Source organism: Vicia villosa, linkage group LG1 (assembly GCF_029867415.1).
Source record: "Vicia villosa cultivar HV-30 ecotype Madison, WI linkage group LG1, Vvil1.0, whole genome shotgun sequence".
In the NCBI taxonomy this organism is placed as follows: domain Eukaryota; kingdom Viridiplantae; phylum Streptophyta; class Magnoliopsida; order Fabales; family Fabaceae; genus Vicia; species Vicia villosa.
The window spans coordinates 223,840,268-223,866,450 of record NC_081180.1 but is presented as its reverse complement, the minus strand read 5'-3'; the positions used below and the strand labels follow the sequence as shown (position 1 = coordinate 223,866,450).

General features: G+C 32.6%; 2 protein-coding genes across 2 annotated transcripts; both read right to left on the bottom strand.

Annotated features, from left to right (window-relative positions):
• Positions 1–3,721: 3,721 nt before the first annotated feature.
• On the bottom strand, positions 3,722–4,486 carry LOC131595717 (uncharacterized). The gene is made up of 2 exons (XM_058868167.1): positions 3,952–4,486; positions 3,722–3,858 (listed from the first exon to the last, which is right to left on the bottom strand). Exons 1-2 carry the CDS (start codon positions 4,484–4,486, stop codon positions 3,722–3,724), a joined length of 672 nt encoding a protein of 223 aa, XP_058724150.1.
• Positions 4,487–10,459: 5,973 nt separating this feature from the next.
• LOC131595711 (uncharacterized) lies at positions 10,460–10,828 on the bottom strand. Its single transcript, XM_058868158.1, has one exon. It carries the CDS (start codon positions 10,826–10,828, stop codon positions 10,460–10,462), a length of 369 nt encoding a protein of 122 aa, XP_058724141.1.
• Between the last annotated feature and the right edge of the window lie 15,355 nt (positions 10,829–26,183).

The following is a 26,183-nucleotide window of genomic DNA, read 5'->3' as shown; positions in this document are numbered from 1 at the left end:
CGGTTTATTTAAAATTTGGTTTTTACTGGATTTTTCAGAATATCTAGTAGGTCTTATAAGTGATGGATTTTTCAAAAAATCTGATATAAGTGTATCGGATTTCTCAAAATAACAGTATATCAGCTCTAGATTTATAAAAAAAATAACTGTTTTTTTATCCACAATTTTGCACATTCCATGATTTTTTACCAACAATTTTAAACAATATTAAGGAATTCTTCATAGATTTACAAAATATCCGATATTTTTTGAAAAAGTTTGATATTTCTTCATCCACGAAAAAATTGACCAAAAAATTATGATACTTTAGCCAAAAATCCGATAATGACATAAACTTTTCAAAGATCCAAATTTTTTTTAAAAGGACATAAGGGCAATTGCATCCCTCGTGTGAGGGTGTCAAAGTGGAGTGTGAATGCCACGTCAAGATAGAGTGTCAAGTCAAGGTAGGGTTTCAGAATAAAATCTCATTTGGATGAATGACTTAATTTCCTTACCTTTGAAAGACTCTTTCTCATTTTGTTATATTTCAAACATCGAATGGATATGAGAAAATAAAGGAAAATCGATAAAGTTTAGATATTTTTCTTCAGTACACACCAACGTAATATTCTCATGATTTTCTACTATATTATACTATATACTATATTATAGTACATACTATATATTATACCCATTTTCCTTCTATATACTACAAAATCTTTTATTTTTAGTGAGTATTTTCTTATACTTGTTTTGGATTATATTCTACGATTCTGTAATTATTTTCAGTCCATTCTTAAATTCTTATCAAAATCATATACATGTATATATATGTATGAAGATTTGATCTATTAACATCAATATTATCAGAAACAATCTAATAGTAAATATGAATGCTTGTAGCAAATGTGGTGACTCTAGGGCTTGTGACTGTGGTGAAGGTAACAGTAATGGTGTTACCATGGGGAGTGCTGGTTTGAAGAAACAGCAAAAACAAAAACAACCTAAGATTCTGAAAAGGGGTCCCGGCGTTGCTGAACTTGAGAAAATCTTGAGAGAAACAGAGACGCCAAGTGATTTACCAGCAACACAAAAAGGAAGCAATGGAGGGTTTTCGATTTCGTTGTCGTGGCCGTGTCCAGATTCGAGTGTTTTGCAGTCTCATGTACCATCGTTGTCCATGGGCGTTGGATCGATGTATGGTGGTGGAGAATCTAGCGAACGAGAACTGTTTGCTATGAATCATGCTGCATGGGAGTCTAATGGAATCCAATCTGATGATTCTGGAAGTTCTCCAATGAATCTGTCTACTGCTATGGTGAGGTTTTACTAAAGAGCTTGCTACAATCGAAGTTTATCTGATGCCGTTTTTAATATGACTACAATCGAAGTTGCAGTTTGGAACTTATTTGGAGTTGCAGACTGCAATTTAAAACCCTAACAGTATAAATATTGTCGGTTAATTCAATGTTTTTAACACTTTAGATGTTAAACATATTTTACATATTTAAAAAATAAAAATTAAATCTATACACTTAATTTAGTGTGGATTTTTTATTTTATTTTGTGTTGTTATATCATTATTATTATTATTTTTACCTAGGGTTTTAATTAATGTGTGTGTACCTGAAGTTTTAATGGTAAATCCACGTAATTTTATATATGCAGATTAATCAGTTTCAAGGGAATTTCATGCCACAGGAGGTACACATGCTTCTCCTATTTGATGTTTCTATTGAGCATAAGCAATATATGTTGGTAGTTTATCTTTTGTCTTACACAACCCAAAATTTAACTGATGATGGTTACATGGTATTCTATAAATATTTAACGGATGCAGGTAAAATTATCAAGATCTTGATCTAGATCGTAAAATCTTATGATTTCACGATCTTACTGTCCAACGATCCATATATTAAATAGAATCATGCGTGGTACTAATCACTTGTGTTCAAGGAATATGAAAATGGATCATTTTCCTGCGAGCATACTTGCTACCAAATTATCATGTAAAAATACTTCAAATAATTTGTAATATTTTTCATTTTAGTAGTATTTTATGATTTTTGTTATTATCTTATTTCTTACAATTTTTTTACCCATCTCGATCTTATAAAAATAATTGAAATAACGCAAACTAACACTTCATCTTTGGACAAATTTCTGATTCCATAGTTCATTGAAAATGATGGTGTTAGCAGCCACAATCACACAGATGAGTATTACAGGTAATAATGTCTTAATTATAAATTACTGAATTTTTTTATCACTAACTTTTTCTTTCTTATCTTTTTTCCATTCAAAGAAACTAAAGTTGTTACTATCATTTGTCATACTAAATTCTCTTCATGTATTATCCAGTGATGCACAATGGGGCAGCACTTTGGAGATCAATAACCAACAGTTCAATTCTGAGTATGATGTCTCCGGTGATGCGAACTTTCTACAATATGTTGTTTCTGAAATTCCTCCACCTCCGATGCCTTCGTCTCCAAGTGTTCATTTTGATGGACATGGTGGTAGACCTTACTTTAACTTCTTAGCAGTGAAAGAAGAAGAAGAGCTGACTGGTACAAATAGTGATGGCATTGATCTTACATTGAAGCTCTGAGTTGGAAATTTCGAAGAATAATGCTTTTTTTATCAGATTGTAATATTCCACCTTCGTTTCTTTGTTCGAGAATATTCATAATACTTTTGACTAAATTAGTAGAAGACCCGTGCGTCCGCACGGGTATCGCAAAACTTAAGATGTAAAACGAACGAAAAATGTAAAACAAAGTTTAAAAGCACGGTAGAGAAATGTATAGTTTCATCCACAATATCATAGAGTATATATATTATAATTAAAATAACCTCAAAACAATGTTTTATAAATATACTGAATGATTGTTTAAATAAAAAATATAGATAGATATGCAATATTAATAAATTTGTCTACATGAGTACTTCGACTATAGATGAAAGTGGATATTATAGTGTAACAAAAGAATCTGAAAAGAATAGAAATAAAAGAATTATCAGTAAATCAAAAATGATAAATTCGAAAATATGTATGCAATTGGTAATAACAATGACAATATGTATGGTTGTATAAGTGTAATACCTGAATAATTGCCATGCTGAATTGTTAGAAGTGAGATTGCCGAACATCTTCGTTGATGTTATAATTGTTTTTCCTTGCAAAAAAGATAAAAAGTACGTATTAAAAACCCCATTATGAAGGGTAAAAATTGATACATTTAAATTATTCATTAACGGAAATAAATAATTGCAACTATAAGAAGGAGAATACCTAAACAACATTGTGAAAAACTTCTTTGAAAACGGCATTAGTGGTATGTTGTAATGCAACTTTGTATTTGTCGTGAATTAGGATTTTCAAACCTGCTTTACTTTTGACTCTTGACATTGCAACATATAGTTGGCCATGGCTGAAAACGTCCTTTGGCAAATATAATCCAACATAGTCTAATGATTGCCCTTGTGATTTATTTATTGTCATTGCAAAAGAAACAATAATGGGGAATTGTCTTCTTATTAGCTTGAATGGCCAAGGTGATTGAGAAGGGGACAAAGACATTCTAGGTATGTAAATAGTGTTTCCAACATGTGTACTTGAAATAATCTTAGCCTCAATAACATGGTTTGCTAACCTTGTTACAGTTAATTTGGTACCATTGCATAGTCCCTCAGATTGGTCCAAATTCCGAATCAACATTACTGTTGTGCCAATCTTTCATTTCATGGAATGATTAGGTAATCCTGAAGTTTTCAAACAGCTTAAGAATTCTGGAGTCAAATGCTCAAAAGCCTCATTGTCATTAGCTTCAGATCTATCAATAGAATCACTACTCAAATACTCATTTTCATCACCTAATAAGAACATTACATGAAAAATGAATAAAATGTAAAAGTAAATGCAGTGCTAAACCATTAAGTTGGTTAATATGAAAGAGAATTGTTTACCTGGAAGTAGATTAGTAATGTAATTGTTGATTTCGTCCACAACCTCTAATGTAGACGCTATAATAGCTCTACTTTGGAGAAATTCAGGATTGGTGAGATTTTCAATGAGGTTTGGGTAGGTACTTTTAACAATAGTCTCAATTGGGTCGAAGAAATTTGCTAAAAGAAAGTCATTTAGAATAGTAATTTCAGCATATCCATCATTTGGTTCAGATACCTTACCATCTCCAACTTGTAAAATCCATTTTGAGAAACTCTCTATCTCTTCAACATTGTTTGAATTTGACCCAGATACCAAGCACATGTTTTTGGTGAGTGTTAGAACCTTGCAATGTTCCCAGATATATGAGGCATTTATTGTTGAATGCATTATATTAGACCTTGTACCTCTTGGTACAACTGGTAGAATTTGTCTAAAATCACCACCAAAGACAACAACCTTTCCTCCAAAAATCTTTTCACATGGTTTCTCAGTTGTACCCATTATATCTTTCAATGATTTGTCAAGAGCCTCGAAACACCACTTGTTAGCCATTGGAGCCTCATCCCATATGATCAACTAAGTCATTTGCAACAATCCAGCAAGGTCAGATTTTTTCTCAATGTTACAAATAGATGTATCAATACATGGAACGAGAATTTTGAATCTTGAATGTGCAGTTCTTCCTCCTGGTAGAAGTAGACTTGCTATTCCACTTGATGCAACATTCAACACAATATCACGATTAGAACGTAAAGCGGCTGAAAGTGTGTTCCACATAAATGTTTTTCCCGTACCACCGTAACCATACAAAAAAAACACACATCCTTTCTGCTCAGTGACCGCATCCATAATTTGGTGAAAAATTCCCACTTGTTCATCTAAATACGAAAAAAAAAGTTAGTTATCATGTTAAACATTAGTCATTGTCAAGTTAAGTTAAAAAAATTACTATATAATTACATAATAATGGACCCCATAAAATTTAATATTTATTGGCAATTTGTAATATATATATATATATATATATATATATATATATATATATATATATATATATAACTTAATGTTGTCAACTTATAATGGCATTGAATCAGTTGCCAAATCACCATATCTTAATAGTTTCTTTGATATAAATGTCCCCATACTTAATGCACTGAAGCAGGTGCCAGTTATCCCAATTTATTTAACAAAATCGATGCAATGCGGTCATGATGGTGCTTAATTGAAAAGCAAAACGCACACAAACTTTATTTAATACACATAACATGCAGTAGGTTAATAATTAAATGCGTAGCACCTAAAGAATGTTTGTTGTTTCAGCATTTTCCCAGAGAAGCATCAGAGTCATTCCTATTGACACACCAGAGGGAAATCGAGATGTTGGACTTCGACACTGGGAAGCTGTACTACTGTAAGATCATGGATGCCAAAAGGAACATTTTTGAGAAATACATTGGCAAGGCATGGTATGAGTTTGTCAGGACAAGGCGTCTAAAGAGGGGGGACGTTGTTGATATCACTCTGTTGGATCCTCCTAATAGGTTGCATGTGTTTGTGAAAAATCGTTTCCCTAATGGCGGTATGTTTATGTAGGAAGTTTTATATGTAGTAGCCTTAAGGTTTTATAATTTATAAGTAATGTGTAAGTTGGACTGGTTTTTGGATCTTCTTTTTGGTTGGAAAGGACATTAGTGATATGCTGTATGGACAAGAAGACGTAAAGAAGCTAATAGGCTAAGTTTTGATTGTTTTCTATGTGTAATGAAAACTCTCCTAAAATGTTCAATGTTGTCATAGTCAAAGTTAACGTATTGCTTACAAATGTTATGAGTTGTTGAGAAATGCTTACTGACAGCATACATTTATAAGAATTGATGCAACTAAAATAATGTGAGAAATGAACGGCAAACATAATGGTTGATACTTTAATGTGCATGAAAAAAGTACAACCCTCACAGTAGCATATGTAAATGCTTTTTTCACTTATTAATTATAAAGAGAATTGAAACCATGTAAATATGGAATGACAAAAGATTGTATATATGATAGATAATAGTATAGAGCAAAAGAAAATAGTCTCTATATACCTATTAGTGACTTAAACAAATTTTGGAATTTAGCTATCTTAGCTGGAATATCATATTGCCTTTCATCGTATATTAACCGATTTCCAAGAAAATCCAAAACATAATATTTAGGATATGGCTTCGGCTTAAACTCATGGAGGCTGCGTCTGTTTTTTTTGTAATTGCTTTTCAATTTCCATCAATGTAAGTTGCTGGAGCTCTTCAGCAGTTAGAGACAATTCTAAAATCATGGAAGAATGAATGACTGTTAAAAAATGTGTTATATAAATTAAACATTATATGACAAGAAATTAAATACATTACCTGGATCCATTGACAATCTTCTCTGTTTGTAATACGGTGAACTGACTTTTTTGAAATGTCGTGGTTAAGCAAGAGTCACCACCGACTTTTATTTTATCCAAATTAATAGAAAGGCTAAAAGAACAGAAAAAAACCTTTTAAAAGATTTTGAGTTCGGGGGGTAAGTTATACGAAGGGAAGGTGTAAGGCACCCTTTGCATCCATGGTTTTCCATGGGCTCTTAATTGCTTAGCTCACTTTTGAATTGTATAAAAACTTTGAAGAAGAACTTTATCTTGTAAATAAGCGTAGTCTTTTTGAATTTGATTTTGAAAAGTGTGGGAAAAAGATTTTGATTTTAGAGCAAACAATTAGTAGCAATTACCCTAAGTTTTGAAATTTGTTCTTTTAGCTTTTCAGGGTGAAAGGGTCTATCCATACCATGAGAGGGCACGAAGTCTTTCAATTGGATATTAAGGGTCATCGAGAAAAGTATCGTTCGCCATAAAACTGTCCCTACCATGTAGAGGTAGGTAGTCTTTAAGGAAGGATAGAATAGTCATTAATCTATTTAGGCATCATGCGAGGATACCTTAGCAATTGGGACAATCATCTTTTACCGAGGCAACATCGAAGGACTAGATGATTTTCAATCTCCTTAGGCAACCTTGCTTTAGGTATCCTCAGAATCGAGGGACTTGACTATTTTTAGTATAATTAGAGGCAACATATAATAAGGCAACAGGCAACAAGAAGGGTTACCCTAAAGGTGTGTGTGTGGCACAATCAGGTGATTAATTCAGATATTGTTATCTTGTAATTAGTGATCTAATTCAGTTCAAGGCTTGCACTCCCTAAGATTACTAACCACCCAGTTTAAAATTGCAGAAATTAAAGGCAGAAAAATAAAAGTCCTACATTATTACAATAAACACATGCGGGGAAGGGGAAATAAAAGACAGAAAATAAGAGGGAACAATAATTAGTCAAAATTCTTGAATGCCTTGATCTTCCTCGAACCCTTGATCAATTCTGAAAATTTAAGAGGAAAATAAATAATGGTGAGTGTAGGAGTAACTCATTGACTATTTAAAGCAAACCTTAATTTAAGACAAAATAACAGTAACATTATATTTAAATAAGAAGAGAATTAGAACTTAGCTTTTCGTTTGTTACGGCGCGTGTCTGAAGAACCCTGGGGTAACCCTGAAAATTTGCACAAAGAAAAGAAATTTTTAGTGTATGAAAGATCTAACGACAAACCTCGCAAACCCTGATTAGGGCACAAGTTAACCATGGTTAATAAAACTTAAAAGTCTAAATTAAAATTAATCAATTAAACCCTAATTAATTAATTATTGATTAAAACCTAATTAATTAAACCAATTTTATTTGGCTAAAAAACTAATTAACTAAGTTAGGTAGAAACCTAAACCTAATATCTTGGCCAAAGGGCCTTGTGGGAACAGGCAAACCCTAATATGACCTTTCTAGGTTTTTTGTGATTTTATGGTTAATTAAACCTAAATAAAAAAATTAAATAATTATTAAACTTAAAACTAAATTATGTTAATTTGCATTAAATCTTAATTGCCCTAAGTTAAAATTAAGTGTGAAAAGAAAAAATCGAAACCTAATTCTATTAATCCTAATTGTTATTGTTAACTCTATACATAAAAGAAAGAAATTGGTTTTAATTAAAAACTGAGTTTTTGTAAAAAAGGGAAACAAAAAGTTTTTTAAAAAAGAACAAAATAAAAATAACAAGGAAAAACAAAACCTGGGCGTGAGAGATCCTGTGTGGCTAGGCCTTGAGGGTCCACCATGGAGTGCTGCATTATGGACGTTGGATTAAGCTGTATGATGATCTAACGGTAGAACGCGAGGATGCATCGCGAGCTTTCAATGGCCATACACACATGATCTGTGAGCAAGAGAAAATAAATTAAAACACATTGGCATCTGGGAATCGAACCCCTTCCTTCAAGCACATGCATTTACATTCCCAGCCACTTGCACTACGCGTTTAATGTGTTACTGGAACGCGCCTTAAATAATATATAAAAAAAAATTAACAAATCGGAAGAACGCGCGTGCCGCCCGACATTTGAATTGGACCAATAGCATGCTGCCACACAGTCATCTTCCTCATCTTCTAGAACCAGTCTCCTTAGCTACGAATCAGCCATTGTTCTGCTGCGATGATGGCCGTAGTTAAACCACCTGTACATACAAAAATCACCAAAACAACAGATAAATAACGATTAAGATCATGTTTTGACTCAGTATCTCAGTCTAAATACGTTGGCGGCCCCGGTTTGGGTTAATTTCGCCTCTGTTTACGGTCCCCAATTTAGAGCTCCAAAACCCTAGCTATGGTGGATCCTTTAATCTGCAATGAAACTCGACTCAAATGGCACAGATAGCTTGCAAACAAGATTCTAAACACAACCATGGATTCAAATATGATTTATGATGTGTGTATAATCGAAATCGAAAATTAAAAACATGGTGCAAACCGTGACTCCAATGATGATGATTACGGATGCTCTACGACTCAGTATTAGTATGGATCGCTTCAGGAGTTTCATGGGAGTGTGAATGCATCTTCAAAACCCTTTAAGAATGGCTACAACTTCAAAGCCAAATATGATTTTTCATGGAAAAAATTGAGTTTTGATTAGGGTGTTCTTGGCTGCCAATCCTCCTCCTTTAACTCTGAGCGTGCCCTAGCCTTTATAAAGGTTGAATTACACTTTGGATCAGAATCAAGGTGAATGGAATGATTGAGATTTGATTTTCAATCATTCATAAATCCCTCTAAATTTTCTCAATCTTCTTCAATTACTTGCTTAGTTCACCAATACTCAATCTCTGATTGATTGTGACTGAGAAATCAATCTTATTGCACCTCCTTCCAATTATTTGATTTTTAGGTGATTTATTTTGATTTATTTTGAACTTAAGTGGATAAAAATTCAAAATAAATAAAATAAATATTGAAAAAAGTATGGATGGGCCTAGAGGTCGTGGACCAGATTAGAAACACATTCTAAGCATAAAAATATAGGCCCATTTAGAAGAAAATCAATTTTGATCAATATTCACTTTATGCATTTTCTCAAAAATCACCCAACTTGTGCAAGTCATAACTCATTCAATATTTATCACATGAATATGATCCAGTACTTTTTGTAAAGCCCAAGATGTCCTCTACAAGCCAATTTGGAACATATTTTTCATTTGGAGGTTTTATCTTGATCATATTGCTCCTGACGAAAAACAGCTTTTTGCGATCTTCTAGAAGGACCTTTAATGTTTTGACTTATATCTCATATGCGGAAGCATTTCTTGACCTTGGTTTTTGATGATTTTGGAGCTTTTCTTGTTGAATCATGATCAATCCTTGACGAATGTGACTTCAAAATATTGATGTTTGACCACAAATCATAAGTTTTGACTGTGATTTGACCGTAGTTGACTTTTAGGTCAAACTGGTCGACTGTTGATCTTTTGAACTGTTGACTGAGCAATCTTATGAATCAGAGTTTCAAACTTGGCAAGAGGATACTGTGAGGCATATGGGAGGCCATGAAGTTCACTTGAGGTATCAGAAGTTGATTTTCCTTGGAGAGAAGCAAAACCCTAATTGTGAAGCCTTTGATTAGGAGAATGTGTACTCAATTGAGTCTCGAGCTTTTGATGCTTGCATGAAAATACAGTGGGCAAATTTTGGGGTATGACACTGTTCATAAAGAATTCCATCAGATAAGTAGATCCAAGTGTTTCGCCAAACGTGATCTGGTCTATTCATCGAAACTGATAACAACATAGTAACAAAAAGCTTTCGCAAAAATATTCCAGGACCCCAATTATACGCCTCTTTAATAGCTTCAATGAACTCTTTGTCCTCTTGTAGAAACCCCATTGCAAAGCATGCCTCTCGGAAACTTTTATGCTTAATCCCCTCAACAGTTTTAAGATCATCATAACTTGTTGGTCCTTTCTTAACAGTTAACAACATCCTCATATAATACAATTCACCAGTTGTCGGAGGAACCCAAATTAACCGACCAATTGTTTAACCTCTCTTCCTCGGTTGCCAAGTTCTTGATTTCTTAATATAAACAAATTTGGATACAAATTGGCCATATGTCTAAGACTTTGCTTCCTCATATTCATTATTGGCAACAAACCATGAAGTAAACATTGATTCAGTCACACTTGCTTTAAGTAAGACATTTCCAATTTGTTCGAAATCTTTGTAGTACACTGAATTTTCTCCTTCCAAGTGAAAAAATAATCTTTCAACAGCTGGCTTCCTTCCATGAATAGAATAAGAAAATATCCTCCAACATGCTTCACTTGGAGACACGTATCTAAAATCAAGGTATTGTTTGATTTCATCGACATGACCCTCTTTTGTGCTATCAGTTGGAGCAATGACAGCAGATATTCGGTCAGAACCCTTGTTGATGTACTTGAAGAGATATTTTATTGAAGTACTCTGATTGCACCATTCCATATTTATGTGTGCCTCATACTTCATTAGTAAACTTGGATTGTGTGGAACAACATGACCGCTATGAAATTTTATTCCATTCTTTTAAATTGTATAACCATTATCTCTCCTTCTATAAACAGGATATCCATCTTGATCAACAATGGTCACATCTTGAAACTTCTTTGGAAAAAACTAGGAACACTTGTCATTTTTCATGCATGGACATTTTGGGTTTGCATTCCCACAAGGTTCGTGTATCATGTGGTTCTTCACCAAATTATATAACCTTGGTTGTTTCAATGGGTCTGGAACCTCGGCTGAAATAATTTTATCTATGTCGTCTGGTGCCGGATATTTATTTGATGGATGCAAGAAAATAAGAATGTGTGCATGTGGCAATACTCGCTTTTGAAATTATATGGTGTACATATCTGAAATAAAAATATTTTCAAAATAAAGTTCTGCATTGTAATTTGTAAGTATGAAAAGACTACAAGTATAAATGACTTACAATCAAGGACTTTACCTAAGACCCCTTTCTTTGTGACGTCAGACAAAAGGCTATCAAACTTCATTTCGAAAAGCCTAGCAATGATGTCAGGTCTATCATGTGGTTTCAAGTTGAGTGGATTCAAAGCTCTTTGAATTTCTGGCCAATTAGGGTTGCATGTGAATGTAATAAATAGGTCAGGAAATCCCACCTTACCGCAGATAGCCATTCCGTCATAGTACAGCTGATCCATAAATCTCCGACTACCTACATATGTTGAGGGTAAGATAACTCTTTTACCGATACTTGACCCTGGTGTTTGAGTTTCATCTCCTTCTGGATTGAGATTGTTATACTTTGACACTCTAAGTTTAGATTGGTTGTTTCTGAGCCATTTCAACCTCTCCCCTTCAAGCATCGTGTACCCATCAACCAAAAATTGCTGGAACAATCTCCGTGACGACAAAAGAGTTTTACCCTCTGCTAACCGAGTTTGAATCCGAAATGCAAGCCATTCTCGAATAGTCAATCTATTTCTTGGATTATCATCAAATATGTCAAGATCTCTGTGGGCAACATTTGGTCTATAACCATCTTCTCCATATGGAAAGATCAATGGATATTGGAAAGTGTAAACTCGGTTTTTTGAGGCGAACTGATTCCTTGCTCTTTTTTTTATCTTTTATATTTTTTTTTATGCAAGAGTCGCCACAGACTTTTATTTTATCCAAAAAAGGAAAGGCATAAAAGAACAGGAAAGACCTTTTGACAGATTTTGGGTTCGGGGGGTTGGCTATACAAAGGGAAGGTTTTAAGCACCCTTTGTATCCATGGTTATCCATGGGCTCTTAATTGCTTAGTTCACTTTTGATTTAAAAATAGAAGAAGTGAAGATGACAGAAACATAAACAATGCGTCCAAATGGACAAAGAAAAAATAGCGGAAGCATAAATAATATGTCCAAATGGACAAAGAGAAAATAGCAGAAGCATAAATAACATGTCCAAGTGGACAAAGAAAAATAGCAGAAATATAAATAATATGTCCAAATGGACAAAGAAAAAATAGCGGAAGCATAAATAATATGTCCAAATGGTAAAAGAGAAAATAGCAGAAGCATAAATAACATGTCCAAGTGGACAAAGAAAAATAGCAGAAATATAAATAATATGTCCAAATGGACAAAGAAAAAATAGCAGAAATATAAATAATATGTCCAAATGGACAAAGAAAAAATAGCAGAAATATAAATAATATGTCCAAATGGACAAAGAAAAAATAGCAGAAATATAAATAATATGTCCAAATGGACAAAGAAAAAATGACAGAAACATAAATAATATGTCCAAATGAACAAAGAAAAAATAACAGAAACATAAATAATATGTCCAAATGGACAAAGAAAAAATAACAGAAACATAAATAATATGTCCAAATGGACAAAGAAAAAATAACAGAAATATAAATAATATGTCCAAATGGACAAAGAAAAAATAATAGAAACATAAATAATATGTCCAAATGGACAAAGAAAAAATAACAGAAACATAAATAATATGTCTAAATGGACAAAGAAAAAATAACAGAAACATAAATAATATGTCCAAGTGGACAAAGAAAAAATAACAGAAATATAAATAATATGTCCAAGTGGACAAAGAAAAAATAACAGAAATATAAATAATATGTCCAAGTGGACAAAGAAAAAATAACAGAAATATAAATAATATGTCCAAATGGACAAAGAAAAAATAACAGAATCATAAATAATAAATAATAAAATAAAGCATAAAGCAAGAAATATAAAGAACAATATAATAAAATGTGGAAATTAAAGTCAATTGTTAGTATGTTAGCACGTGAATCATCTTGAAGCTAGTCAAGTATATTCACGATGTTAGTGAAGATCGATGGTGAGTGAATGATGATCTCGGATTTAAAGTTAATGAAAATTTATCAGAAGCTTGATAGAATCATAGCGACTACACGATAAATTTCCAAAAAAGTCTTAAATCAACTGCATACAATCTCTGCCATATTTGATCTTTTATTTTGATTCGGGACAAAGGAAAAAGATAAGAAATAATATTAAATAATATACAAAAATAAATATAAAACAAATTAAACTTAATTCATTCTTTTTTGTGATTTTTTTTGGAATTGATTTTAAGTTAATTAACAAGCTAATTAAACAAATAATTAAACTTAACAAGAAAAATATTATTTTATATGTCAAAAATTAGATTATAAAAAATATAAACCTAAGTCTAAAAGGAAAATATTTTTGGAGTTTTTTGATTGGTTGAAAATAATTAAAAAAACAATATTTACATAATTAGTAATTAATTAAGCAAAATAAATTAATTATGAAAAGAAATAAAATATTTTTATGTTAAAAATTAAATAAACATTTTATCAACTTAAAACTAAAATTAAAACATTTTTTTTGAGAAATTGAAAATATGCATAAATATGGAGTTTTTAATTCATGAACTCCTAACACTACTACATATTAAAAATTACATTGTACTTACTCTATGATGTCCCAAGAGTGGAATAGAGTGATTGAAATTGATTGAAAGTGGCTATTTGAATGAGCCTTGATTTTTACAAGTTTATTGAAACTTTTGGAAAATATAAAACTTATGCTATGGCTTTGGTGTTTGTTGTTGTGCTCTCCTCTTGTTCCTCTCTTCTTTTTTTTCCTTGAATGAAGAAAATGAAGCTCTATTTATAGGCAAAGAGATATGATCATAAAGCCTTGCAAGTGGAAATTGTCACGATTGATTTTGTGAAAAAAGAATGAAATATTCTTTTATGCTAGGTTAAAAAACTTAACCATAGTTTAATCACTCAAGTATTATTCTCTTCAATCTTGCAATAATATCTTTAAGCATCTTGAATTGGTCTTGATTGGCAACCATAAGCATCTTTGATAATATCTTTGAATTATCTCACTTTAATTAAACTTTAAATGAATAAAATTTAATTAAAATGAAATAAAAATGTCATGAATCATGGATATGTTGTGAATATCTTTAAACATATGAGAATCAAGATTGAATCACAAAAGAATTGGCCTTTTTGAAAAAAAAATCAAATTTTGGTCATTACTTGTTTCATGTATTTTTCCAAAAAAAGGTCAATTTCATCAAGGCATATCTCCCTCAATTTTGATCCTATGAAAGTGTTCTTTTACTTTTTGGAAAGCCCAAGATGTCCTCTACAAGCCACTTTGGAAGCGCTTTTGCATTTGGAGAAGTTATCTTAAAGATATGGGCTCTGACAAAAAATAGCTTTTTGTTGACTTTCAAAATGACCTGTAATGTTTTGGCTTATATCTCTTAGGCGAAAGCATTTCTTGACCTCGGGCCCAACATCAAAGTTGTAGAGAATTTAATTTCCTTGAGAATGAGCTTTGTTTGTAATTTTTTTGATAAATTATGAGAGAGTTATGGTCGGTCAAAGTTCAGTTGACTTTTAGGTAAAAAACTCTAATTTTGCAATTTTGAGTTTTGTTGATTTCTGAACTTTTCTTGATGAATTATGACCAACCATTGATCACATGATGAATCGTTTGACAAAATATGGATGTTGACAAAAAATTGCATTTTTGACTGGCTGTTGACTTTTTGGTCAAACTAGTCGATGAACCGCGGTTTTGCGATCTTTCAATGAATCAAGGTCTTCTCCATTAAATGACATGAATTGAATATAATGTTGATTTGAAGGCCTTTGAATCATATTTTGAGTCTTGGAATCATATCCTGATTAAAAGTCAATCCTCTGGTGAAATTAGGTCAAAACCCTAATTTGGTGCTTCAGGCGATCTGGAGAGTTGTCTGCCTTAAACTGAGCCATCCTTGGACTTGAATATTGATTGGAGGAAACTTTGAATCTTGAGAGAATGTTGAACCTCTTGTGGGCCTCAAACCCTAATTTCTTCAGCTTTCTCTTGATCATTCTCCTGTTTTTAACACACAAGCAACAAACTCTTTTTTTTCTTTTTATTTTTTTGTTAGTAAATAAAAATATGCATGATGATAAATGATAATGATCATGATACTTAGAAAAATGATGGGATCTCAGAGGTTAAAAATTGGGGTGCAACAGATGCCCCTATTTAAGTTTCTTCTATCCGGAGGTGTGAAGATTGGAAATCTTCGTTTCGACGTGATTGAAGAGACTTAAATATATATAAAAACACAATTTTTGAACCTGAGATCCAATGTAATGCTTATGATTATGAATGCATATGATTTCCACGAGATGGAAACAGGACACCACAGGGGAGAAATAAACAGACTCCGTTGGGGAAAAGGTATAAGTCATCCAGGAATAGAATCAGACTTCACAAAAGAAAGAAATAGTCGACAGAAGCTTTCAAGAGTAAGACGTGAAAGGAACTTTGGACAGGAAATCAACAGAGACGTTCAGAAAGAAAAATCTCTGGAACCCACATCAAAAATAATTCAAGAGTAAAATATGAATGAATTTGGAAAGGAGTATAAATTGACAGAGGCATTCAAGAGTAAAACATGATTGAACATCATCACAGGCAATCAAGACTAAAACATGATTGAATAGTATCAAAAGCAATCAAGAGTAAACCATGATTGGATAACGTCATAGGCAATCAAGACTAAAACATGATTGAATACTATCAAAAGCAATCAAGAGTAAACCATGATTGGATAACATCATAGGCAATCAAGACTAAAACATGATTGAACATCATCAAAGACAATCAAGAGTAAAACATGATTGGACAATATCAAAGGTCATCAAGAGTAAAACATGATTGAACAACATCAAGGGTAAAACATGATTGAGACACCAACCGAGAGTAAAGCACGATCAAATAGCATCAAGAGTAAAACATGATTGAATATAAATAAAGATCAATCAAGAGTAAAGCGTGATTGAATAATATTAAAGGTCAATGCCAAGTAAGTTGGACTTTGATCTCAAGGTAAGATGTTGATAACAACAAGACTTGGAAAAATATAAATGAGCATGAATTTGTTTCTATGCATGATTTTGAATTTTTTCTGTGCATGATGAATGCTCAATGCAATGTAGTTATTTATGACAACTGGGATTGACTCTTTTGTGAGGCAAGATTGGAGCTTTGATTCCTCAACACGGAAATTTTACCAACTCTGCTTTGGAAGATGCTTGAATAAACTTCTTGTCACACTGATAACTGTATTAAACAAATGATCCTTTAAGAAGGACTGATAAACTATGCTTGAGGATTGCTGAAGAAGATTGCCCCTGATTGAATAATTGTTGCAAGTTAACTGATCATGGCTTCAACTGAACTATGTTAGGGATGAACTGATCACATATTCAATTCTTGAAATGAATGTTGGGAAGACTTGCCATAGTATACATCTTGAAGAGGATATTCTGATCAACAAATCTTGATTAAACATATGAACAACAGGATCTTAAAGTAACGTGCCCCTGATAGGATCACTGACCAAGTTTCTCGACTGTTTGAACTTCCTAGAAGATGAGTGCTTACTTGCAAATAAAATGTTCATTCAAGAATGGTAATTTTAATGCAATGCTCAAAACATATTTTTGAAATCAAAGTCACTTTTATATGATGTTATATATGTGTAAAACAAATGGCATCACTGGTCAAAACATAAAGGTTAAGACAATCAATGTGAAAGATAAAGCAAAGATATGGTATCAACATAAATGATTGGTAAATCTCTTGGGAGTCAGCTTACGCAACCTTGTTGTAGTATGCTTTCAAAATAAACCTTGCTTCAATTAGGGCTTTTGAAGGTTGTAACGTGGTCAGGTTCACGGTTTAAAAAATAAAAGGTATAAGGCTCAAAATTTTTGTAACCCATCCCATCTTCGTGATGATCTTCAGTCCTAAACCCAGTTAATTCAAAATATGCATTCAGGTTCCAAGAGACTTCTGGAATTTTACCTGTTGTAATGATGAAAGTTCACAAGCCAAGAAAACTTAGTGATGGCAGTCACTTCTTCCTTTTGATAGTCACAACATTTTGTGGTTCAAGAATTTATTGACTTCTCTCTATTTTCTTTCTTTTGATATCCCTAACTTTTGCCTGAACTGTTTATTTTGAACTTACAGTCAGCGGGATGCCTTAATTTTTGCCTAAGTCATTTTTTGATTTTGACTTAGCAGGTTTTTCGTTGATTTTCTTTTTTTGATACTTTTTTTTCTGAAAGATAGTGACTACCTTGCTTAATGATTATAATGAACCATCATTAGCTTTTGATTGGCGTCTCCAACATTTCTTTGATGTACGCGGAGGAAAGCTTGTGATTAAAACACTTGCTGAAAGGTGTATTGAATGATTCTCTTTAAATAGAATGCACAACCAAATTAGATGGGAACTACCCTGCCCCGGGTTAAAATGTGGGTTATTTCGTAAAGAAAGAAACACCAACTTCTAGGCTCAAAGGGGTTGACAAGGGATTAACTTCCTTATTTCTCCAGTGTTTGGGAATTGAAACAATGCTTGTACATCGTCAGCAAAGTTTTATTTGAAAGCATACAGTTCAACAAATTGGGTATTTCGTTGTCATCATCCTCCCTCCAATCTTTGCATAAAACACAAGTTTGATAGAGAAAGCAAAATAGATTTTTTTTTTATTTTTTTTGTAAAAGAAGCATAAACATAGACATAGTAGATGAAAATGAATTCAAACATACGATGCTCATTTCATTAAAACTAACATTCAGGAATAAACAAATTTTAAAAGCAAACAAATACCACTGAGGAAATGCAAACAGTAAGGAAACATGGCCTAGTGACTAATCAATGACGAGGATGAGCTGTCCTGCCTTGATACACAGGCTTTAGGGAGGTAATTGTCCCTGACCCGTTTTCAGCCACTCTGATTCGGCAAAGGATTAGTGACAACATTGGGACCAACACTCTTAAAAGATAACAACTTTGATCTAACCAACTATTGAACTCTGGCCTTCAAAGGGAAACATCTTTCTAAATCATGGCCCGCTGCCCCTTGATGGAAAGGACAATGAAAATCAGACCTAAAACCTTCTGGAAGAGGATTCCGAGGTGGAAGAATCAGCTCGATGGTAGACAGACAACTTCGAAGATGAAGACAGACAAGGATAAGTTTCTTGGGTAACATGGATGTATGTATGCAAATGATGCAATTGTTGTTTATATTATTTGAGTTTCAAAGAACTTAAGATATTAATTTGCAAACATTCAAGCATTGGATTAAAGCATTGATCAAGTTATCATCAAAATCAATCATCCATTTTGGTGGATTAGAGTTTTCACCCCATCAACACCCAAGATCCATTGAGTTTGATGAAACATACGATGTTTACAAAAAAAGACCTCTGAGTTCATTGGAAATCAAAGGAAAAGATTTTTATGAATGTATGAATGCATGAATGCCACATATACAGAAATTGTAACACAAACATGGTGCACATAAGGTAGGTTCCAAAGTTCAACGTGACGAGCATGAGGTCAAAGAACCAAATATGGGATAGTACTAGGGTTAATCACCTACATAACATGTTCTACTAATACGTCAGAGTCTACATTTTTCTTTCGGATATTACCGGCTTGCACAACTGAACTTGTGAGCTAGCAATATTCTCAAGAAATACTCGTCTGAGTGTGGCTCTCCGCATGACAACTAATCCAAGTCTTCACCTGAATAGTTTCTGCGCCACAACCTAATAAGGCCAGGATGGGTTGGGGTTCTACGGCCAACTCAGCTTCTACAGTTCAATGAAAGCAATAATGTCTTCGCTACGAAACATGCTAAACATATATTACCAACAAGGAACCTCCACTGAGCGGAAGGATTCTCACGTACGCCTGTACATGACTATACCCTCCACCTAATTCTTAGGTGTACTTAATCCTGGTTAGGATTTGTCCATAATGTATCTCAAGTGACGGAACCACACATATAGCATGAAATAACAAGTATGTACAAAATAACCAAGTATAAGCAAATATTAAAGTGATCAAAAACTCTAAGGTAACCCCTCTTTGAAAAGATTTTTCAGTCCCCAGCAGAGTCGCCAGTTCTGTAAACTCGGTTTTTTGAGGCGAACTGACTCCTTGCTCTTTTTTTTATCTTTTATATTTTTTTTTATGCAAGAGTCGCCACCGACTTTTATTTTATCCAAAAAAGGAAAGGCATAAAAGAACAGGAAAGACCTTTTGACAGATTTTGGGTTCGGGGGGTTGGTTATACAAAGGGAAGGTTTTAAGCACCCTTTGTATCCATGGTTATCCATGGGCTCTTAATTGCTTAGCTCACTTTTGATTTAAAAATAGAAGAAGTGAAGATGACGGAAACATAAACAATGCGTCCAAATGGACAAAGAGAAAATAGCAGAAGCATAAATAATATGTCCAACTGGACAAAGAAAAAATAGCAGAAATATAAATAATATGTCCAAATGGACAAAGAAAAAATAGCAGAAATATAAATAATATGTCCAAATGGACAAAGAAAAAATAGCAGAAATATAAATAATATGTCCAAATGGACAAAGAAAAAATGACAGAAACATAAATAATATGTCCAAATGGACAAAGAAAAAATAACAGAAACATAAATAATATGTCCAAATGGACAAAGAAAAAATAACAGAAATATAAATAATATGTCCAAGTGGACAAAGAAAAAATAACAGAAACATAAATAATATGTCCAAATGGACAAAGAAAAAATAACAGAAACATAAATAATATGTCCAAATGGACAAAGAAAAAATAACAGAAATATAAATAATATGTCTAAATGGACAAAGAAAAAATAACAGAAACATAAATAATATGTCCAAGTGGACAAAGAAAAAATAACAGAAACATAAATAATATGTCCAAATGGACAAAGAAAAAATAACAGAAATATAAATAATATGTCCAAGTGGACAAAGAAAAAATAACAGAAATATAAATAATATGTCCAAGTGGACAAAGAAAAAATAACAGAAATATAAATAATATGTCCAAATGGACAAAGAAAAAATAACAGAAACATAAATAATAAATAATAAAATAAAGCATAAAGCAAGAAATATAAAGAACAATATAATAAAATGCGGAAATTAAAGTCAATTGTTAGTATGTTAGCACGTGAATCATCTTGAAGCTAGTCAAGTATATTCACGATGTTAGTGAAGATCGATGGTGAGTGAATGATGATCTCGGATTTAAAGTTAATGAAAATTTATCAGAAGCTTGATAGAATCATAGCGACTACACGATAAATTTCCAAAAAAGTCTTAAATCAACTGCATACAATCTCTGCCATATTTGATCTTTTATTCTGATTCGGGACAAAGGAAAAAGATAAGAAATAATATTAAATAATATACAAAAATAAATATAAAACAAATTAAACTTAATTCATTCTTTTTTGTGATTTTTTTTGGAATTGATTTTAAGTTAATTAACAAGCTAATTAAACAAATAATTAAACTTAACAAGAAAAATATTATTTTATATGTCAAAAATTAGATTATAAAAAATATAAACCTAAGTCTAAAAGGAAAATATTTTTGGAGTTTTTTGATTGGTTGAAAATAATTTAAAAAGCAATATTTACATAATTAGTAATTAATTAAGCCAAATAAATTAATTATGAAAAGAAATAAAATATTTTTATGTTAAAAATTAAATAAACATTTTATCAACTTAAAACTAAAATTAAAACATTTTTTTTGAGAAATTGAAAATATGCATAAATATGGAGTTTTTAATTCATGAACTCCTAACACTACTACATATTAAAAATTACATTTTACTTACTCTATGATGTCCCAAGAGTGGAATAGAGTGATTGAAATTGATTGAAAGTGACTATTTGAATGAGCCTTGATTTTTACAAGTTTATTGAAACTCTTGGAAAATATAAAACTTATGCTATGGCTTTGGTGTTTATTGTTGTGCTCTCCTCTTGTTCCTCTCTTTTTTTTTCCTTGAATGAAGAAAATGAAGCTCTATTTATAGGCAAAGAGATATGATCATAAAGCCTTGCAAGTGGAAATTGTCATGATTGATTTTGTGGAAAAAGAATGGAATATTCTTTTATGCTAGGTTAAAAAACTTAACCATAGTTTAATTACTCAAGTATTATTCTCTTCAATCTTGCAATAATATCTTTAAGCATCTTGAATTGGTCTTGATTGGCAACCATAAGCATCTTTGATAATATCTTTGAATTATCTCACTTTAATTAAACTTTAAATGAATAAAATTTAATTAAAATGAAATAAAAATGTCATGAATCATGGATATGTTGTGAATATCTTTAAACATATGAGAATCAAGATTGAATCACAAAAGAATTGGCCTTTTTGAAAAAAAAATCAAATTTTGGTCATTACTTGTTTCATGCATTTTTCCAAAAAAAGGTCAACTTCATCAAGGCATATCTCCCTCAATTATGATCCTATGAAAGTGTTCTTTTACTTTTTGGAAAGCCCAAGATGTCCTCTACAAGCCACTTTGGAAGCGCTTTTGCATTTGGAGAAGTTATCTTAATGATATGGGCTTTGACAAAAAATAGCTTTTTGTTGATTTTCAAAATGACCTGTAATGTTTTGGCTTATATCTCTTAGGCGGAAGCATTTCTTGACCTCGGGCCCAACATCAAAGTTGTAGAAAATTTAATTTCCTTGAGAATGAGCTTTGGTTGGAATTTTTCTGATAAATTATGAGAGAGTTATGGTCGGTCAAAGTTCAGTTGACTTTTAGGTAAAAAAAACTCTAATTTTGCAATTTTGAGTTTTGTTGATTTCTGAACTTTTCTTGATGAATTATGACCAACCATTGATCACATGATGAATCTTTTGACAAAATATGGATGTTGACAAAAAATTGCATTTTTGACTGTCCGTTGACTTTTTGGTCAAACTGGTCGATGAACCGCGGTTTTGCGATCTTTCAATGAATCAAGGTCTTCTCCATTAAATGACATGAATTGAATATAATGTTGATTTGAAGGCCTTTGAATCATATTTTGAGTCTTGGAATCATATCTCGATTAAAAGTCAATCCTCTGGTGAAATTAGGTCAAAACCCTAATTTGGTGCTTCAGGCGATCTGGAGAGTTGTCTGCCTTAAACTGAGCCATCCTTGGACTTGAATATTGATTGGAGGAACCTTTGAATCTTGAGAGAATGTTGAACCTCTTGTGGGCCTCAAACCCTAATTTCTTCAGCTTTCTCTTGATCATTCTCCTGTTTTTAACACACAAGCAACAAACTCTTTTTTTTCTTTTTATTTTTTTGTTAGTAAATAAAAATATGCATGATGATAAATGATAATGATCATGATACTTAGAAAAATGATGGGATCTCAGAGGTTAAAAATTGGGGTGCAACAGATGCCCCTATTTAAGTTTCTTCTATCCGGAGGTGTGAAGATTGGAAATCTTCGTTTCGACGTGATTGAAGAGACTTAAATATATATAAAAACACAATTTTTGAACCTGAGATCCAATGTAATGCTTATGATTATGAATGCATATGATTTCCACGAGATGGAAACAGGACACCACAGGGGAGAAATAAACAGACTCCGTTGGGGAAAAGGTATAAGTCATCCAGGAATAGAATCAGACTTCACAAAAGAAAGAAATAGTCGACAGAAGCTTTCAAGAGTAAGACGTGAAAGGAACTTTGGACAGGAAATCAACAGAGACGTTCAGAAAGAAAAATCTCTGGAACCCACATCAAAAATAATTCAAGAGTAAAATATGAATGAATTTGGAAAGGAGTATAAATTGACAGAGGCATTCAAGAGTAAAACATGATTGAACATCATCACAGGCAATCAAGACTAAAACATGATTGAATAGTATCAAAAGCAATCAAGAGTAAACCATGATTGGATAACGTCATAGGCAATCAAGACTAAAACATGATTGAATACTATCAAAAGCAATCAAGAGTAAACCATGATTGGATAACATCATAGGCAATCAAGACTAAAACATGATTGAACATCATCAAAGACAATCAAGAGTAAAACATGATTGGACAATATCAAAGGTCATCAAGAGTAAAACATGATTGAACAACATCAAGGGTAAAACATGATTGAGACACCAACCGAGAGTAAAGCACGATCAAATAGCATCAAGAGTAAAACATGATTGAATATAAATAAAGATCAATCAAGAGTAAAGCGTGATTGAATAATATTAAAGGTCAATGCCAAGTAAGTTGGACTTTGATCTCAAGGTAAGATGTTGATAACAACAAGACTTGGAAAAATATAAATGAGCATGAATTTGTTTCTATGCATGATTTTGAATTTTTTCTGTGCATGATGAATGCTCAATGCAATGTAGTTATTTATGACAACTGGGATTGACTCTTTTGTGAGGCAAGATTGGAGCTTTGATTCCTCAACACGGAAATTTTACCAACTCTGCTTTGGAAGATGCTTGAATAAACTTCTTGTCACACTGATAACTGTATTAAACAAATGATCCTTTAAGAAGGACTGATAAACTATGCTTGAGGATTGCTGAAGAAGATTGCCCCTGATTGAATAATTGTTGCAAGTTAACTGATCATGGCTTCAACTGAACTATGTTAGGGATGAACTGATCACATATTCAATTCTTGAAATGAATGTTGGGAAGACTTGCCATAGTATACATCTTGAAGAGGATATTCTGATCAACAAATCTTGATTAAACATATGAACAACAGGATCTTAAAGTAACGTGCCCCTGATAGGATCACTGACCAAGTTTCTCGACTGTTTGAACTTCCTAGAAGATGAGTGCTTACTTGCAAATAAAATGTTCATTCAAGAATGGTAATTTTAATGCAATGCTCAAAACATATTTTTGAAATCAAAGTCACTTTTATATGATGTTATATATGTGTAAAACAAATGGCATCACTGGTCAAAACATAAAGGTTAAGACAATCAATGTGAAAGATAAAGCAAAGATATGGTATCAACATAAATGATTGGTAAATCTCTTGGGAGTCAGCTTACGCAACCTTGTTGTAGTATGCTTTCAAAATAAACCTTGCTTCAATTAGGGCTTTTGAAGGTTGTAACGTGGTCAGGTTCACGGTTTAAAAAATAAAAGGTATAAGGCTCAAAATTTTTGTAACCCATCCCATCTTCGTGATGATCTTCAGTCCTAAACCCAGTTAATTCAAAATATGCATTCAGGTTCCAAGAGACTTCTGGAATTTTACCTGTTGTAATGATGAAAGTTCACAAGCCAAGAAAACTTAGTGATGGCAGTCACTTCTTCCTTTTGATAGTCACAACATTTTGTGGTTCAAGAATTTATTGACTTCTCTCTATTTTCTTTCTTTTGATATCCCTAACTTTTGCCTGAACTGTTTATTTTGAACTTACAGTCAGCGGGATGCCTTAATTTTTGCCTAAGTCATTTTTTGATTTTGACTTAGCAGGTTTTTCGTTGATTTTCTTTTTTTGATACTTTTTTTTCTGAAAGATAGTGACTACCTTGCTTAATGATTATAATGAACCATCATTAGCTTTTGATTGGCGTCTCCAACATTTCTTTGATGTACGCGGAGGAAAGCTTGTGATTAAAACACTTGCTGAAAGGTGTATTGAATGATTCTCTTTAAATAGAATGCACAACCAAATTAGATGGGAACTACCCTGCCCCGGGTTAAAATGTGGGTTATTTCGTAAAGAAAGAAACACCAACTTCTAGGCTCAAAGGGGTTGACAAGGGATTAACTTCCTTATTTCTCCAGTGTTTGGGAATTGAAACAATGCTTGTACATCGTCAGCAAAGTTTTATTTGAAAGCATACAGTTCAACAAATTGGGTATTTCGTTGTCATCATCCTCCCTCCAATCTTTGCATAAAACACAAGTTTGATAGAGAAAGCAAAATAGATTTTTTTTTATTTTTTTTGTAAAAGAAGCATAAACATAGACATAGTAGATGAAAATGAATTCAAACATACGATGCTCATTTCATTAAAACTAACATTCAGGAATAAACAAATTTTAAAAGCAAACAAATACCACTGAGGAAATGCAAACAGTAAGGAAACATGGCCTAGTGACTAATCAATGACGAGGATGAGCTGTCCTGCCTTGATACACAGGCTTTAGGGAGGTAATTGTCCCTGACCCGTTTTCAGCCACTCTGATTCGGCAAAGGATTAGTGACAACATTGGGACCAACACTCTTAAAAGATAACAACTTTGATCTAACCAACTATTGAACTCTGGCCTTCAAAGGGAAACATCTTTCTAAATCATGGCCCGCTGCCCCTTGATGGAAAGGACAATGAAAATCAGACCTAAAACCTTCTGGAAGAGGATTCCGAGGTGGAAGAATCAGCTCGATGGTAGACAGACAACTTCGAAGATGAAGACAGACAAGGATAAGTTTCTTGGGTAACATGGATGTATGTATGCAAATGATGCAATTGTTGTTTATATTATTTGAGTTTCAAAGAACTTAAGATATTAATTTGCAAACATTCAAGCATTGGATTAAAGCATTGATCAAGTTATCATCAAAATCAATCATCCATTTTGGTGGATTAGAGTTTTCACCCCATCAACACCCAAGATCCATTGAGTTTGATGAAACATACGATGTTTACAAAAAAAGACCTCTGAGTTCATTGGAAATCAAAGGAAAAGATTTTTATGAATGTATGAATGCATGAATGCCACATATACAGAAATTGTAACACAAACATGGTGCACATAAGGTAGGTTCCAAAGTTCAACGTGACGAGCATGAGGTCAAAGAACCAAATATGGGATAGTACTAGGGTTAATCACCTACATAACATGTTCTACTAATACGTCAGAGTCTACATTTTTCTTTCGGATATTACCGGCTTGCACAACTG